General features: G+C 52.0%; 1 protein-coding gene across 7 annotated transcripts in view; it reads right to left on the bottom strand.

Annotated features, from left to right (window-relative positions):
* Positions 1-18394, bottom strand: part of TSPAN15 (tetraspanin 15) — a 61104-nt gene that overhangs the window by 17024 nt on the left and 25686 nt on the right. For 6 of the 7 annotated variants that reach the window (XR_010146912.1, XR_001706639.3, XM_001169513.7 and 3 more), the window contains exons 2-3: positions 10982-11167; positions 9640-9714 (exon numbers count right to left, since the gene is read on the bottom strand). The exons of the other annotated variant lie outside the window; for it this stretch is intronic. Coding sequence is in view for 4 of the 6 variants with exons in the window: in XM_001169513.7 (XP_001169513.1) it covers positions 9640-9714; positions 10982-11167 (261 nt within the window). In the remaining 2 variants the exon portion in view is untranslated. The remainder of the gene's footprint in view (positions 1-9639; positions 9715-10981; positions 11168-18394) is intronic. 7 annotated transcript variants of the gene reach the window in all.

Here is an 18394-nt window from a genome sequence, read left to right as displayed (position 1 = left end):
CCTCGGCTGGGGCTGGGACAATCCCTGCCGGGAGGAACATGGCAGGCCGCCCTCTCCCAGTCACGCTGCGCTTTCTGGATCAACAGCCCGGCTGTTGTGCTGAAACCCAGAAGCACAAAGGGCCCCACAGTGGGAAGGGGCGGGGGCAGGAGCGTGGGCAGCCCAGCTCACTGTAACAATCGCAGCTTTCAGAGCACGGAGGTCGAGTATCAGCAGAGACTGGGGACAAAGGGGGCATTCTCGGCTCCGGTGCCGGACTGAAGAACCAGACAATTCCCGGGGGTGGCACCACAGCGTACGCTGGGACAACAGGATCCTGGTTCCAGGCCCCATCGCGGCTTACTTCTCCTCTCTGGGCCTCAGCTTCCCAACTGTGAACCAAACCCGTAGGCCTATCTTTAAGGTAACTTCGAGCTCTGAGAATCAAAAACCAAGTCTCAGAGGGGCTGTCAAGCCTCATAATCAAGGACACCTCCCTACAGCCACCCGGGCCTCCGCTACTTCTTTTAACTTCTGAGCCTCTGTTTGCTCACCTGCAAAATCAGGAGGAAAACACTCTCTGCCTCATAGGGATGTTGTGAGATTTAAATAAACAAAAGCTGTGAAGGTGTTTAGCAGGACACCAGGCACATTGCAGGTCCTGGTGTTATTATTCAAGATTTTTGTCTGTTTTTAAAGGAGACAAATACTCTATGGTACTACTTCACACCCACATGTCATTGGTGGAAAACAAATCCCGTGGGAAACCGAGGCCCCAACTCTTGTTCAAAAAACTGACTGCAATGGAGGCAGCCTCTGAGGCACGAGTCCTGGCCAACCCCACTCTCACAACACCCTGCAGCCCAGAGAGAGATGTAGCTACTCCGAGGTCGCCCAGCACACCACTGGCAGAGAGACGCTGGGACCAGGGTGTCAAACTCCCAGCCTGACACACTTTAAGGTGCTAAGAAACCAAGGTTCAGGTTTGGGGCCATCTCCCAAAATTATCTCCAGGATCAGGAAAAGAGGAACAAAGACTGCAGCACCCACCTCCTCCCCGAGCCTCACTCTGCTCAAAGCCAAGGTAAAGAAGGAGATGGAGGCCTGGCGCGGTGGCTCATGCCTGTAATCCCAGCACTTTGGGAGGCCGAGGCAGGCGGATCACAAGGTCAGGAGATCGAGACCATCCTGGCTAACTCGGTGAAACCCCGTCTCTACTAAAAATACAAAAAATTAGCCAGGCGTGGCAGCGTGCGCCTGTAGTCCCAGCTACTCGGGAGGCTGAGGCAGGAGAATCGCTTGAATGTGGGAGGCAGAGGTTGCAGTGAGCCGAGATGGCACCACTGTACTCCAGACTGGGCGACAGAGCAAGACTCTGTCTCAAAAAAAAAAAAAAAAAAAAAAAAAGGAGATGGGCTTGGGGAAACTGGCCTTCGTGGCCAGAAGGAAAGTCCTCTGCTGATGATAAACAGCAGCTCTGGAGCAGGCCTGGGATTGCAGAAGACTGGAGTCAGCCCCAAGAGAAGAGAGGAGATGCAGGCTCCTGTGAGCAGCTGTCAACTCACCAGCCCATGGCCCTTCGCGGACCTGGCACTGGCACCCGGGGCAGAAGTTGGGTGGGAGCATTGCCTTCCAGCCGAGCAGCCTGGGCAGAACAAGGACTCTCTTGGCCCCAGGCCCACCTCCCAGAGGCCCCCAGGTCACGAAGCTTTTCCATCCTTGGGTGCCTGCTCCTCTGGGTGATGAAGGGACAGGCCAGCTGGCTGGGGTGTGGTTGGGGGTGCCTAAAAAACAGGATACCAGGGTGGGGCCAGTCTGCCACCCAGGGTGGGGCAGGGGAATGAGCTTACAGCACTGAACGACATGATTGGCTGAGCTATGTACTCATGGGGTGCCGCCAGGGTCAGGGCCTTGCCTAAGGCCACACGTGGGGAGGTTCCTCCCGGGTGGCTTCCCCCTACTCTCAAGGCACCACAGACACAGTCCTGGCCCACCATGTCCCTCTGCACCTACCCGGGCCCACTGGCCCACTTACAGCACCCCCACTGGCCACTGTGCTGTTTGGACTCTCCCAGGGCTGCCAACAGGGTGGGATGAAGGTGGGAAGCCCAGGGCAGGAAGGAGGGGAAGTGGCAGAGTAGAGGCTGCTCTGTGGCTGTGGGGAAAGGCTCTGCCTCTCTGGTGAGCAGCCCCAGCCTGCCTCCCCAAACCATCCCGCCTCCTGGGCACTTTCCAAGGCTCGGGCTTCGAGAGGGGCCTGGAAAAATTCGGCCTTCCATCTGGTAAGCTGAGCCCTGTTGTTGGGGGAAGGGGGGCCCTGCAGGAGCAACAGATGTCCTTGGGCTTCATGGACAGCAGCTGCCCCCAACCCCCATCAGGGAGCTCTTTGAGGCATGCTGGTTCTTGCAAGTGTGCACCACTTGTATGTGTGTGCACGTGTGTATGTGTACCGGGGAGACGAGGACACTGAGATGGTTCCTGTGCTGTGAGGGGCGATGGTCGGGGGTGGGTGTGTGTGAGAAGATCCCGTGAGGCAAGCTGGCTGTGCAGTTTAACTGTAAAGTGCTATGCCGACGTTGACAGCACTGGTAATGTTCCGAGAGACCAGGGGAGCCACTCAGAGGACAGGGAAAAGAGAATTCTAGCTTCCTCTGCCATTCCCAGATGCCCAACATACCCAGTGCCACTGCCCCCACCCCATTCCCCTCCAAACCAGGCCATGCCAGCAGGGGCAGCTCCAGTGAGGACTAGAAAACCAGGCTAAATTAAGCAAAGAGTAAGCAAACATCAAAAGCCACAAGGTTTGAAAGCATGTTGTTTAAAGCACCAGAGAAAGCTATGAAGAACTATCCTTTCTAGCTTTGCCTTTTAAATCTAGTTTTTATCTGAAGCCTCCACATCACCCCTCTCTCAGGGTTTTTAAATGAATGAGGAACTGAAGGGGGTGAGGCATGTGGCGGCAGCTCCTCCAACACAGAGGACAGAGGGGTAGGAAAAGGAGTGGAAGGGGCGGCCGCTAAAGCTTCCTACCAGGCCGGCTGCCTGCACAGGACCAAGAACCTCTCTGGGAAAGGAGTGGCCCAGGGCTCCCTCAGGCTGCCTCTGGCTAACACCACTTCCATGTAAGCCTGAGACCTGAGGCTGGGAAGGCCCTGCTGCTGGCCTAGTGCAGGCCTAGCTCTCAAACTTGGAGGAGGAGCTGGTCATGGTGGTCCCTGCCTATAATCCCAGTGCTTTGGGATGCCAAGGCAGGAGGATTACTTGAGTCCAGGAGTTCGAGACCAACCTGGGCAACATGGCTTGACCTCATCTACACACAAACATACACACAAACACACACACACACAATTATCCAGGCATGGTGGCATGCACCTGTAGTCCCAACTACTCAGGAGGCTAAGGTGGGAGGGTCGCTTGAGCCTAGGAGCTGAGGCTGCAATGAGCTGTGATTGCACCACTGCACTCCGGCCTGGGTGACAGAGCAAGACTGTCTCAAAAACAAAACAAAAACTTGGAGGAGAGGTGCTTGGCCCAGGATTTTCCTCCTTCATTTGCGCCTGGAGCCAAGCCATCATCTCAGCCTTTCCCAGTCCCTCTAGAACGGGGACTTACCCTCATTGCCCCCGGACCCTAGCCTCTGCTCCAGTCCCAATAGAAGCCCAATGTGACAATCAGGAATGGAAGAGAACCCAGGGGACCAGGAGAAGGTGGGAAGGGGCGTGTGGAGTGAGCATCTGCCAGACCCTTCCTCAGACCTGGCCGGGGTCACAGGTTCATCTCCATGGTGGGAGAGGGTTATGTTTCAGTGTCCTTGGGACTGGGGGCTCCAGCCTCACTCCCTGACAGCTGTCCACAGTGGGGCACACCCGTGGGGGAGTCTGGCCAAACCAGCGAGAAGCACTCTCTACTTCTGGAAGGCCGACAGCTCTGCTGTAGGTGGGAAGGATACACAGCCGGCCCTCCACATCCACGGGTTCGGTACCCGCAGATTCCAACAACAGTGGATGGAAAATATTTGGGAAAAGGAACAATAAAAAATAACACAACAGTAAAAAATGATACAAACTAAAGAACAATACAGCATAAACAACTATCTACACAGCATTTACAATGTATTAGGTATCTGGGTTTTTTATTTTGTTTTGTTTTGTTTGAGACACAATCTCGCTCTGTCACCCAGGCTGGATGGAGTGCAGTAGCACGATCATGGCTCACTGCAGCCTCTGCCTCCTGGGTTGAAGCAATTCTCCTGCCTCAGCCTCCCTAGTAGCTGGGATTACAGGTGCCCACCACCACGCCTAGCTACTTTTTGTATTTTTACTAGAGACAGGATTTCACTATGTTGGCCAGGCTGGTCTCAAACTCCTGACCTCAAATGATCCACCTGCCTTGGCCTCCCAAAGTGCTGGGATTACAGGCATGAGCCACCACACCTGGCCCTGATTAGGTATTTGCAAGTAATCTAGGAGTGATTTACAGGAGGATGTGTGTAGGTTATATTCAAGTACTACACCATTTTATATAAAGGACTTGAGCATGTGTGGATTTGGGTATCCTTTGGTGGGGGGCATGTTCTGGAACCAATCCCCCGCAGACACCAAGGGAAAACTGTATATATTCAGGTGTTGGCCGAGAGAGCCATGGTGCTGCCTACTTTCTCCTGCCTCTGACCTCAAGGTTGTGCCCAGAGCCAGCTTGTGCCAGTGCCATGATAAAATAGGCAGGCTGGTGCTCCCCACTGTTCCCTGACCACAGTGTCACGTAGGACCACAATGCCCACTGATCCTACCCTGGTGGTAGAGAGAGGAGGCCTGGGATGGGGGTATAGACACACCCGCTACTGCCCAGACCCTCCAGGTGTCCAAGCTCAGCTGCACCTGGCTGGGAGCATGAGGAGCTGCCCACCTCTGACACCTGACACCCTCACAAGAAGCCCCAGAACAAGCTGGGACAAAAGCAGGTGTCAAGAGGGTTGAGACCCACACAACTGGGGAAGTCACTCAGGTCCTCCTCCAGCCCCTGGCTGGGGTCAGGGGTGTCGTACTTCTTCTGCTCCTAAGGGCTGCTCTGTGCCCAGCTCCCCAGTGCATGGCCACTTGCCCCTCTGTGAGTGGAGAAGCGGCTCCAGTCTGACTGTCAGGCCATGCCTAGCAGCAGAAATCTTGCCTGGGGTCAGAGCTGGGGGGAGTTTCCTCCTTATATCCAGGAATCTGTTTAGCTTTCAATGCCTGGCTGTGGCTGTGGTCTGTGCACCTCGCTGAGAACCTAACATGTAATCCTTAGCCTAATTGTTGCGGGAAGTGAGGGACCCCAAACGGAGGGACCAGCTGCAGCCACAGCAGAGGAACATAAGTTGTGAAGATTTCATGGACATTTACCAGTTCCCAAATAATACTTCATAATTTCTTACACCTGTCTTACTTTAATCTCTTAATCCTGTTATCTTCGTAAGCTGGGGATGTATGTCACCTTACCGCCACTATGATAATTGTGTTAACTGTACAAGTTGATTTTAAAACATGTGTGTTTGAACAATATGAAATCAGTGCACCTTGAAAAAGAACAGAATAACAGCGATTTTCAGGGAACAAGGGAAGACAACCATAAGGTCTGACTGCCTGCGGGGTTGGGCAAAAAGAGCCATATTTTTCTTCTTGCAGACAGCCTATAAACGGACGTGCAAGTAGGGAAGATATCGCCAAATTCTTTTCCTAGCAAGGAATATTGATATTAATACTCTGGGAAAAGAACTGCATTCCTAGGGGGAGGTCTATAAACGGCCGCTCTGGGAGTGTCTGTCTTATGCAGTTGAGATAAGGACTGAAATACACCCTGGTCTCCTGCAGTACCCTCAGGATTGGGAAACTCCACCCTGGTAAATTTGAGTTCAGACTGGTTCTCTGCTCTCGAACCCTGTTTTCTGTTGTTTAAGATGTTTATCAAGACAATACGTGCACCACTGAACATAGACCCTTATCAGTAATTCTGCTTTTGCCCTTTGCTTGTGATCTTTGCTTTTGCCCTTTGCCTTGTGATCTTTGTTGGACCCTTATGAGGAGTTTCTGATTTTGCCCTTAGAAGCATGTGATCTTTGTTTTCCTTTTTGCCCTTTGAAGCATGTGATCTTTGTGACCTACTCCCTGTTCTTGCACCCCCTCCCCTTTTGAAATCCTTAATAAAACTTGCTGGCTTTAAGGCTCAGGTGGCCATCATGGTCCTACTGATAATGTGACGTCACCCCCAGCGGCCCAGCTGTAAAATTCCTCTCTTTGTACTCTTTCTCTTTATTTCTCAGCTGGCTGACACTTATGGAAAATAGAAAGAACCTATGGTGAAATATTGGGGGTGGGTTCCCCCAATACCTAATGACTTGTTCTGATTTGTCATAAGTAGATACTCAGAGTTACCAGGGCCCATGGCACTGGAGACTGAACTTGTTACATTGTGGCTCAGAGAAATCCTCTTGATCAGGGAAAAATGGAATTGGGAAATCACCTCCTCCTGGAAGCTGACCTTGATTGCTCCTCACCTTTTTCTCCATCATACACTGCCCTTCCTACCATCATCAACAGCCAGGCCGCTCCTCCCCCATCCCCGCCACTGGCCTGACTCCTGTTTTACAAAATCATATCACATTAGAGTTGGAAGGGATATTATTTTTCTTTTTGTGATATTTTCCCCTTGATTGTAAAAAAAAAAATTTGAGAGCTAAGGAAAAATATAAAGGGGAGGAGAAAAATCACCCTAGTCTCATCCCTCAGAGGAAATATGAGTTCATATGCTGATATTTCCATTCCTTTAAGTCTTTTTCTAGACCTATTTTTTTCATTGTAGCGATCTTACTGCATTTATAATTTTGTATCTCATTTTTTAAGTTTTCAAGATGACGAATCATGGCTTGAGCCTCCAAACAGCAGAGAGGCGTCAGTGAGGACCCTTCCTGGGCTGCATACCAAGGCCCTCCCCATGAGGGGACACCACCCAAGGGGAAGGAGCACCCTTCACGGACTACAGCATCTGCAGGGTCTGGGGATGATGGGAAATTGTCAGGCCTGACCTCAGGCCCACGGAAACCCAAGCTGTGAGCACTGAAGGGCCCCTGGATGTTCCGCCAGCCAAAGCCTTCATCTCAGCCCAGCTCCATCACTTGAAAGGAGGAGGTGATGTTCTGTTGACCTACAGGGCACTGGAAAATGACAAATCAGATGGCCTCTGCAGCAGTGCACTAGAAACCAGAACTGCTGCCCATCATTGGAGGATAGTTTATGAAGGCCGTGGATGCTGCTGACCACAAACTGGACCTGGGCTCCAGCCAGGAAAGTGCTAACCCTGGAAAGCCACAGGGCGGCCGGGAGCTCTGCTGGCTGCACAGAGAGGCAGCCCCATGGGCAAATGGAATAAAGATCTCTCCCCTCACAGCTGCTGAAAAGTAAACCAGCATCCTGGATCTGCCAGCTCAGAAGAGAGGCTCTGACAAATAGAAAAGAGGGACAGGGAGGGGCAGGTAGCAAGTCAGGACTGGGAAGCATTCCTGAGGCACCTCTGCCTTGCTGTGTGCTCTCGGGGGAATTCTTAACTCCTGTGTGCCTCCATGACTCCATTGATAGGATGGCCACTTGCCCCTGTATGAGTGGAGAAGCCACTTCGGTCTGACTGTCAAGCCATGCCTAGCAGCAGAAACCATGCCCGGGGTCACAGGCTGGTGGAGATTCCTCCTTATATCCAGGAGTCTGTTTAGTTGGCCACAAACTGGACCTGGGCTCCAGCCAGGAAAGCACTAACCCATAGCCCCTGGAAAGCCGCAGGCTGGCCAGGAGCTCTGGTGGCTGCACAGAAAGGCAGCCCCATGGGCAAATGGAATAAAGATCTCTCCCCTCAAGGCTGCTGGAAAGTGAACCAGCATGCTGGATCTGCCAGCTCAGACGAGAGGCTCTGATAAGTAGAAAAGAGGCAAAGGGAGGGGCAGGTAGAAAAGAGGAAAAGGGAGAAGCAGCCTCATGGGCAAATGGAATAAAGCCCCTTTCCTGGGGCTCATAAAACAGGAAGATCCCTGGATTCCAGGTGTGTAGACTTGCCTGTGGTTAGGTCCCACTGCAGGAGGCCCCAGCAGAACTGGTGTGGTCCCTGCTCCCACCTGGGCTGGAATCACAGGCACTCCCATGAACATTTTCACAGGGCCAGACCCTGGGCCATCTGAGAGGTCTGCACAACCCAGGGTGTGGGACAGCACCTGCTGCCTTAAGAGCAACTGCTGACAAGAAAGATAATTTGGCTGGGCACAGGGGTGCATGACTGTAGTCCCAGCTACTTGGGAGGCTAAAGCCAGAGGATCACTTGAGCCCAGGGGTTTGAGGCTGCAGTGAGCTATGACTGCACCACTGCTCCAGCTTGGGTGGCAGAGTGAGACCCTGTCTCAAAAAAATAAACAAACATTATTTTTTTAAAAAAAGATAACTTGGCTCACAGCTCTGACGCATGTCCCAGCAGCAACTGTCCAGATGCACCAGGACCAAGCTGTCTGGGGTAGGGAGGGGTGCAGGCCAGGCAGTGGACACAGAGAATGGGGCTTCTGCAAACATGTCCTGCTTCTCAAGCCCCACCTATGGCAGCAATGCAGGATGAGGACAAGGAAGAAGATTATGGGAGGAAAGATGGAGCCTTGGGTTGGAGTCAGCCCTGCTCCACCACCAGCTTCTTGTGGGGCCTTGACCACTATGTGCCAGAACCATGCCCAGTCCTTCACAGGCATTCTCTCATCAGATCTGTGAGCTAGGTGTCCCCTAATAATCCAAAAGGCCAAGTAACTCGCCCAAGGTGGCACAGCTAGTATGAGGTGCATACATCCTGCTTGAAGGAGCTGGAGCCGGGAGCCACGAGAACCTTTCTGGCTCTAAGGGGCCCGGATTCTGCAAACCCTGCCAGGGCCAGGATGCCAGGCATCACCCTGTCAACCTGCCCCTCTCCTCACTCCTCTAGCCGGCATAACAGCCTCTGATGGTACTGCCTCCAAAACATACATCAAATCGCCTTTTTGGCCCAGGCCCACTGCCTCCACCTCGGTACAAGCAATCTTACCCCATTCCCAGGATGACCCCCACAGCCTCCCAGTTGGGCCCCTGTGTACACCCTCAACTCTTCACTGTCCATTCCCCAACTCAGCAGCCATGGTACAATATAAACTGGGTCACATCGCCTCCCACATAAGACTCTCCAAAGCCTCCTGTCACCTCTAGAAAAAACTCCAAGCTCCTAACTCATGGCCTACAAGGACCTCTGTGACCTGCCTGGCCAGCCCTTTCGACTTCACCTTCCGCCCCTCTCCACCCCACCCACCCTCAGCCACGTGGCCTCCACACTGTTTTGCTCACATGCTAAGCTCATTTCTGCTCAGCTTCCTTCTGCTGGGACCTCACTCAGCTGGCTCCTTTTACCATTTCAGCACGGGCCTCCCATCTCCTCCCCAGGTGCTCTCATGTCAGCCTGGTTCATTTTCTTAGTCGCTGCTTTACTTGTTCAGTGCCTGTCATTCTCTTTCAGCAGAATGAAAGCTCCATGGGGGTTATCTGCCCTGCTCACTGCCATACCCCCAGTTAACAGCCCAAGGCACCCACAGTGGGTGCTCCGTACACACATGGCCGATACACAAATCCACAGGCCCACCTGGTTCCGGAAGGTCAAGGCCACCACGCCACCAATGAGCTCCATGATGAGGCAGATCCCAAGGATGTACATGAACTGGAAAAGAGAATTCAGAGACTCACCTGGAGAGGAGCAGTGGGCGTGTGTGGGGTACAGGGGATGCACCATCTGCTCCAAGAGCAAGTACAAAGAGAAGCATCCCTCGGGGAGCGCCTACCAGCAACTAGGCCTCTGCCCCTTCCTCCTGTGAGAACGTGGACATGGACAGGCAGGCCCCAGGAAAACCTCCAGCCCCAGGAGCCGGAGGGCAGGAAGAGTGACTCAGCTGTCCCAGCCAAATGGTTACCTCCATTTGTCTTGGAGGTCTATGTGGAAGAGCACGCCCTTCCCCCACCACCATAAGGAGAGCTGGGCCTCGTTGCCACTGAGCCAGAGGGGCTAGGCCTGGCTTAATGGGCAGGCTGGGGCAGTATGTCCAGCTCCCCACAGAGAGCCCTCAGATGTGACTTCCCAGATCCCCCAGAGTGGGTGAGGGGGATGGCTGAAGCTTAGAGGATATGCACCCCCACCTCTGCCCTTTACTAGAGAGCAGGCATTACCCAAACTGATTTCAGCAAATTCCAGCCTCAAGTAGCACCCAAACACGGTTTACAGTGGATCGTAGGGGCTTCCCATATGAGGGGAGACAATGAGGTCAAGAGACACACAAGTGCAGAGTGAATGGATCTGCCTACTCACTACCCCCAGCTTTAGGGAGTCATCCCTCACCCCACAATAATGGGATACAGGTAGGATTGACTCCCCATGCCCCATCCCAGAATGGGCACATGGCCCAAGCCAGGCCCACCAGAGTCCTGGGACTTTGGCCAGAGCTGGTAGGAAAGATTTCCTGAGATCTAGAACCATAAGGACTTTGTTGGCCTGACGCCGGCAGTGACCACTGCAAAGGGAGCAGCCCCGGCTGGCAGGGGCTGGGGAGATTGCCCAACCCTGCCCAGTGGCGCCATCTAAACCCCTGGACCCAGTGTGGGTTTGCTGGTTGCATGAGCTAATGACTCACTACCACCTCCTTTTTTTTGTCTTTGCTTGCTCTCATTTGAGTGTGGTTTTCCTACTCGCAACTGAGCATCCAGATGAACACAGAGTTTAAGTAAGAACAGTATTCAAATCAGCTTTTACATGCAGGAGGGGAGGTGGCCTGGGCATTCTTGGGCCAGTGTGGTCAGATGGGCTGATCTAAGGAGCTCTCTAAAGGAGGTGGTTTGAGGCAGCGACAAAAGAAACTGAGCTGCCCAAGGGCACAGGGGCAGGCGCCCCAGCTCTCCTGGGGAGTCCCGGCTGAGGGGTGATGTGGTCCACTCACTGCTTGGAGAAGGTACAGGTTGTCACGGAGGGACGCCAGCACACCAATGAAGGAGACCATGAACATGACGACGCCCAGGAGGATGAGGATGATGGCTGGAGCCAGGAAGGCACTTTCAAGGGTTTTATATTTCTGCCGCTCAACCTCTGCATAGATGCCCACAGACAGGACCAGGGCCCCAATCAGCTGCAGCAAGAAAACAGAGGGTGAGAGAGAGACTGAGGTCACTTGATTTTCTAAAGCAAAGAGTCATCTGGGGCTGTGGTACCTGCTGTGGGGGAGGCTTGCCCCAGGTTACAGCACAGAAAGGGCCCTGTTAGCGGCTGAACTGTGTTTCCCCAAATTTTCTCTATTGAAATCCTAACCCCCAGTACCTCGAAATGTGACTATATTTGGAGACAGGGCCCTTAAAGAACTAATTAAAGTTAAAATGAGGTCACTAAGGTGGCCCTAATCCAATATGACTGGTGTCCTTATAAGGAGAAGAGATTATGACACAGACACGCACAGAGGGAAGACTGTGTGAACACGCAGGGAGAAGGCAGCGTCTACAAGCCAGAGACAAGCCTCGGAAGAAATCAACCCTGCAGGCCGGGCGCGGTGGCTCACACCTGTAATCCCAGCACTTTGGGAGGCCGAGGCGGGCAGATCACGAGGCCAGGAGATCGAGACCATCATGGCTAACACGGTGAAACCCTGTCTCTACTAAAAATACAAAAAAGCAGCTAGGCATAGTGGCGGGCACCTGTAGTCCCAGCTATTCGGGAGGCTGAGGCAGGAGAATGGCGTGAACCCAGGAGGTGGAGCTTGCAGTGAGCCAAGATTGTGCCACTGCACTCCAGCCTGGGCGACAGAGCGAGACTCGGTCTCAAAAACCGAAAAACTACAACAACAACAACAACAACAACAAAAAATCAACCCTGCCACCTTGATCTTGGACTTCTAACCTCCAGAACTGTGAGAAAATAAATGTCTATTGTTTAAGCCATTCAGTCTGGTACTTGATGTTATGGCAGCCCTAGCAGACTAATACACACCCAATCTGGAGATGCCACTTTAGAGGAGAGTATAGATGGGTTAGGGGAAATGCCACTGGCTGGAGGGTCAGAGAACATGGGTTCGAGCCCCAGCTCTGCTACTTGCTAACCCTGGGCCTTGGACAGGCATTTGACCATGTGAGTCTGTGTTCTCATCTGAAAGACAGACATGAAGACATTCATTTCTGCACTGCTCACACCACGGCTTTCGCGAGTGAATGAATGTGGAAACACTACAAATCTGGAAGTGCGAGGCCGCCACGACGCATATTAAACAGGCAGGTCACCCTGTGCTCAGGGCAACAGACATTTCACACAGTACCATAACACGGAATTTACTTTCAGGATGACCACAGAGAAGGCCAAAGGTTGGAGCAGGAAGAATTTTGAGGGAATTTGCAAGTAGAATCCCTCACTCTCAACTTTTCTAACAGTGGACATGCTGTTACAGAACACCCTGTAACTTTCCACCAGGAGAACCCAGGCTTCTTGATGCTTGTCAACTGCCATGTGTGCTCACCCCAGGGCCTTTGCACAGGCAGTTCCAACTGCCTGGAATGCTCTTCCCCTGACACACTCATGGCTTACTCCCCCATCTCCTTCTCTTCTTTGCTCAGTTGCCGCCTGCAAAGGGAGGCCCTTCAGGGCCACTTTATTTACAGATGGGAAGTTCCTCCCCATGAAACTCCTGATCTCCTTTCTCTTTTTTATTTTCTCCTTTGCACTTACCAGTATTTAACATACTCACTATTTCTGGTTGGTTTTTTTTTTTTTTTTTTTGAATTTGTCTTCCTCACTAGAACATAAGCTCCAGGAGGGATTTTTCAGTTGCTTGGGACATCCCCAGCACCCAGACATTCTGACACTGAGGAAGTAGAATCAGCATTTATGATCAACATCTGCTGAATGAACAAGACCTGGGCTTTCCAATAGACCCTCTGAGTTCAAGTCAGGCACTGTCTACCCAGTCCCCTGCCTGTCCAAGGATTCTGACTTTCTGGGCCTCATGTTCCAGAGGGCAGGGACAAGTCATCAGATAACTGGACTTCTCCACTAAGCTGAAGGCAACATGGGAGAGTAAGTGGAAGACATGGTGCTGTCAGCTAGGGTCCAAGGAAAGGAAGGGATGATACAGACAGATGTTGTCGGGAGGTGACATGAGCATAGCCACCCCAGTGTCACCATGCAAAACACCGAGGAGGCCGCCCCTCCAGCCACTCACAGGGCTGCCTGAGCCTTAAACTGACTTCATGGGTCTCCTTACTGATCATCATGTCCTTAAGTAGATGCCCGTGACCTCCTTCTAAAGAGAGCTAAGTCCTGAATAAAGGGAAGTGACTGCTTCCTCCTAAGCTTTGATGCGTGACGGGGATGCCAAAAGTCAAACAAGCAGACAGAGCTTATGCAGAAACACAGGATAACAGAGGATTACCAGGAAACCATCTCACTTGGATCCAGTACTCTGCTATGTTTCAAGGCTAAGTGCCATTCCCCTTGGTTTGAAAATTAATCCAGGATTAGTGAGACCTTTCCCCCCAGTCTAGAAGGATGCCTTTCCAACACACAGGCCAGCAGGGACTCAAGACACTGACAAGCTCAGCCATCAGCCACTTACTAACAAGTTGGCCTTAGAAGGCAGGACACACACACATACATACTCATCCTCTACAGGAAAATGGAGACCATGAAAAATATCTACTTTTTGGTAGAGAAAGGTAAACCAGAGACTATCTGGACAGACACAGTCATGCTCCAAAACCCAGAACATGGAGAAATCACTGTTTGAGGGCAGCCTAAGTGCCCCAGGTCCTCGGAGAGCAATGGCGAGCAGCCTTTAAAAAGCCAAGTGCAGGCCGGGCGCAGTGGCTCACGCCTGTAATCCCAGCACTTTAGGAGGCTGAGGTGGGCAGATCACTTGAGGTCAAGAGTTCGAGAGCAGCCTGGCCACCATGGCAAAACCCCATCTCTACTAAAAATACAAAAATGAGCCAGGCTTGGTGGCACATGCCTGTAATCCCAGCTACTTGGGAGGCTGAGGCAGGAGCATCGCCTGAACCAGGAAGGCGGAGGTTGCAGTGAGCCGAGATTGCACCACTGCACTCTAGCCTGGGTGACAGAGCAAGACTCCGTCTCAAAAAAGAAGAAGAAAAGAAAAGAAAAGAAAAAAAAGGCCAAGTCCCCTTCCTCAGTGACTCCACCCATGAGGAATCACTCACTAAACTCTAAACCTGGACAAATAAAAGAGCCCTGAGGCTCATCCACCTCAAAGCAGAAAATCATGGTTAAATAAGAACTCCATAGAGCATGGAAGTTTTCAGAGTCCAGGCATGGAGTGAATAAAATATTCAGGGACTTGGGTACTGGAAGGTAGCAGAGGTAGGGTTTTATCTTCCATTTTGATGAAAAGCGTAATTCTCAGCCTGTCGTGGAACGAACACAACTATTGTATCTTAACATTTTCAGAACTGGCCCGATATACTTTTGAAAGTTCTATGTTCCCTGTTGTAAAAAAAAATCCTTCTTCTTCCCTGGCAGGATGGGGACAGCTGACATCCTTCCCCATTCCCCTGCCCCCATCCTGTTCCCATTCCTCCTTCCTGCCTGAGACTGTGCTTCTGAGTTAAGGTAGTCTGCTTTGGAAACCATCCCCCAAACACCAGAGCTGCCACTGGCCCCAATGCTGAGCAGAACTGACCCCAGCCCTCTCCATAAAGGCAGTCAGTGGCTTCTTCTATTTTTACAAGCTCCCCAGAGCCCTGGGACCCACTCCAGAACACCCTTGCTGGCAGAAAACAAAACCCCTTGCTCTGATCTCACTCTCTGCTGTTATAAAGCATTGCCATTTCCTTGCTAGTTAGCCTTGAGACATTTCCAGACCATAAACCCCATGGGAAAAGCTCCCAAAGCAAATGTAAACCAAGAACTCCCTCAAGCAATCCTAGGCCCTATTTCTCCCGGTCTAGCAGAAGGCGCTGCCACCCCAACCCTCCCAGCAGCCTGGCAGGCAACTCCCAGGCAGCTCCCCATACAGCACAGGCCTCTCTGGCCTCCCCATTCAAGTGCTCCCAAGAGCAGCGGGCATGGGGAGAGGCCAGCATAAACCTTCCCAGGAACTTCAAAATTTCCAAATGATATTTACATCTCTGATGACATCAGTTTATCCATCTGAGGATAAAATTATCTGTCAATGCCAGCATGCAATCCCATCCGCTCCACTCTGCTAATTATAGCCTTCCACTAGGCAGCCGGCCACTCAGCTCTAGAACAGGAAGCAAATGGCCCATCTGTCAAGCAGGATGGCCTCAGCTAAACAGGGCTGGGGGTGGGGGGCACACGGCCATGCCCATTTGGGGCCAAAGAGGGAAAGTGCATGCTGCTGGCAGCCCACAGCCAAGCCCAAAAGCCCAGGCTTTGTGAACCATGTGGCGTCTTCAACAGGCTGCAGAGGAGCCCTGTGGCCCAGCATGAACCAGACCTGAAGGTCCCCTGCATCCTGGAACCCTGCTTCCTCCTGTGCAGGGAGAGGCCCAGTTCCAGGCAGCTGCTGGGAAGCAGGAGACTCTGTGAGGCATTCCAGCACCGGTGCCTCCTGAAGGAAGCATCTGGTCACCCGTGCCGGCTGGCTCACCACAGCTGGGGCAAATCTGCACTTAACGAGGACCTGCAAGGCCCATTTTCACCCCCAAAAGGCAAATACTAGGCTCTGTTGTGTTCCAGGCCCTGTATTACGTTCTATAGGCTCACAAGGGGCCAGAAGACTATTGAGAAGGGAGAGTAAGAGAGGCTGGAACTGATGGTCCAATGGATGGAATTTAGGGAGCTCTCAAACTGGAGATGGAGAAAAATCCACATCTTTACTTTTGTTTACCTCTAACTGAAATATCCCTTCCATGTGGGATGTGGGCAACAAACTGAAGTAGTATTAACGGCACCTGCAATTTTGTCACCAGTAGAAATCACTTTACAATTATTCTGAATATCTTAAAATGTCGTTTACATTCCTCATTACTTCAAAATTATGATAGTATTAGGCTCACTGCTAGATCTTGTGATTGAATGCGCTGATAAAGTTGCACATTATTACATCAAAAATTTGGTTGTATAAAATGTTAATAATTGTATCCTACTATAACTGGTTTCTTTTGTATCCGTGTGTATTTCGTTTTATGCATTTAAATATCTTGTTCTGAAAAAGGATCGATCCACGGGCTTCCCCAGAGAACCAAAGGGTCCCTGGCACAAAAAAGGAACCCCTGGTCTACAGGAAGCAAATATCATTCCTGCCATGGAGAGGTGAAGAGGGCTCTAGGAATTTGAACAAAAGTGACAGGGAAGAGGGAGAGCGCAGAACATCAGGATGAGCCCCCTGCCAGAGCCCGCATTTCCTGGAAGGCCCTGAGAACCACTTCATTCCACAACCGTCTCATGGAGTATTTGAGGTCCAGGGCTCCACGTTGGACCAAAACAAAGCGCTTTTCAGACTTTCCAGCTTGAAAGGGGGTGGGGAAGAGCTAAACTCCAAGGCTTGAGAGAGGTTTTGAATAAAGTGGGACTAGCAGGACCCCCTCCTCCTGCCCAGAGAAACCCTGCACCTCCCTTCCCAAGGCCCTCTGTCCCGAGGCCCATCCTGCCTGGCCCCGGGCCAAGCCCACCCTGCAGACAGCCACCTGCTCTGCACACTGCCACCTGCTCTGCACACTGCCACCTGCTCTGCACACTGCTGCCCCAGCTTCTCCTGTCCCAGAGCAGGGTGCTGGCGGGAGCAGCAGAGGCAACATAGAAGGCAGGAGTTCTGGGCCTCCATGGGTGAGCTCAGTACCCTTGGCCATGTCACTTCCCGCTTGTGGGCCTCATTTTTCACCTGTAAAACAGTAAAGCCTGTTGGCTCTTATAGTGATTATGCTTTGCCACTATCCTGTCAGGGGTCATACCTGCATCATCTCATCTCCCTTAATCAACATACCCCCTCAAACATCCAAGGAACAACTAATCTCGTTTTACAGACTAGGCTCAAAGAGACTAAGCAGCACTGAACCCATGAGACAGTCAGGATTCACAACCAAAACTCGTCTGCCTGGCCAGCCACTAAGGCTACCAGATGGGCCTTTTATGAAGAACTGGGGGGAAAGGGGTGTGAAACACCTTTGCAAAATACAAAGCTGACAATAGCAGAGCAGCAGTGCTGAGAACTTCCTAGATGATGCCAACACCTAGTGTGGTATCCACGAGCCACGTGTGGCTAGCAAGCTCTTGAAACGGGGCCCTGGTGCCTGAGGAACTGAACCTTCCATGTTGTTTTGCTTTAAGTTAAATTCGACCACAGGTAGCTGGTGGCCACATTTTGGACAGCACAAGTCTAGAGCGTCTCTCGCTGGTGCTGCCCCTCACCACTCCTACAAGGTTCCTTTCTGAAGGTAGAGCCCATCCTTATGAAAAAGGTGGCCGGGTGCAGTGGCTCATGTCTGTAATCCCAGCACTTTGGGAGGCCAAGGGAGTTCGAGACCAGCCTGCCCAATATGGTGAAACCCCAACTCTACTAAATATACAAAAATTAGCTGGGTGTGGTGGCGTGCACCTGTAGTCCCAGCTACTCGGGAGGCTGAGGCAGGAGAATCGCTTGAACCCGGGAGGCGGAGGTTGCAGTGAGCCAAGATTGTGCCACTGTACTCCAGCCTGGCGACAGAGTGAGACTCTGTCTCAAAGAAAAAGGCACATGCTTCAACCCTCCTGCCACAAGCTAGGGAAGGCTCAGCAAGTATTCACCAACTTACTCGGGAGAAAACAGTCTTCTCTCCCACATCCCCAGGGCAGCTGGGTTCCTGCTGTCCCACTCCCCTTTCCTGTAAGGAAAGCAAAACAGACCAAGGATAGGAGGTCCTGGCAGTGCCCCCAATCCAAACTGCTAAAGGGCCCATTCTGTCTCCCCTAGGGAGCACCGGCCCCACCTCCAGGACCACCAGGCGGTACTCTAAGTTCTGGGGACACTGAACCTCCATCCCACTGACCTGGCCCTACTTATGCTTGAGGAACGGGGCTCCCCCACAACCCCAAATCAAAGCCAGCTCTTGAGAAAGCAGCAGAGGCTGCCTCCCGCCGCCAGCAAAGGCACATTCACTTGTCTTTGTCACTAGTACTTTGCTGTCGACCCTGCCTTGACTCTGGACAGGACTTCTTCCTTTATAAAAACTGGACATCAAGTACAGAGAACCTGGTGAATTGTAATCCTCAGTCCCTGACATTCTCTGACACAGCCTGCTTTTGTTACTTTTTTTTTTTTTTGAGACCCTTTGAGACAGGGTCTCACTCTGTCATCCAGGCTGAAGTGCAGTGGCGTGATCATAGCTCACTGCAGCCTCGATCTCCTGAGCTCAAGCGA

Source organism: Pan troglodytes, chromosome 8 (genome assembly GCF_028858775.2).
Source record: "Pan troglodytes isolate AG18354 chromosome 8, NHGRI_mPanTro3-v2.0_pri, whole genome shotgun sequence".
NCBI classification, from domain to species: Eukaryota; Metazoa; Chordata; class Mammalia; order Primates; family Hominidae; genus Pan; species Pan troglodytes.
This window is presented reverse-complemented; position numbering and strand designations above follow the sequence as displayed.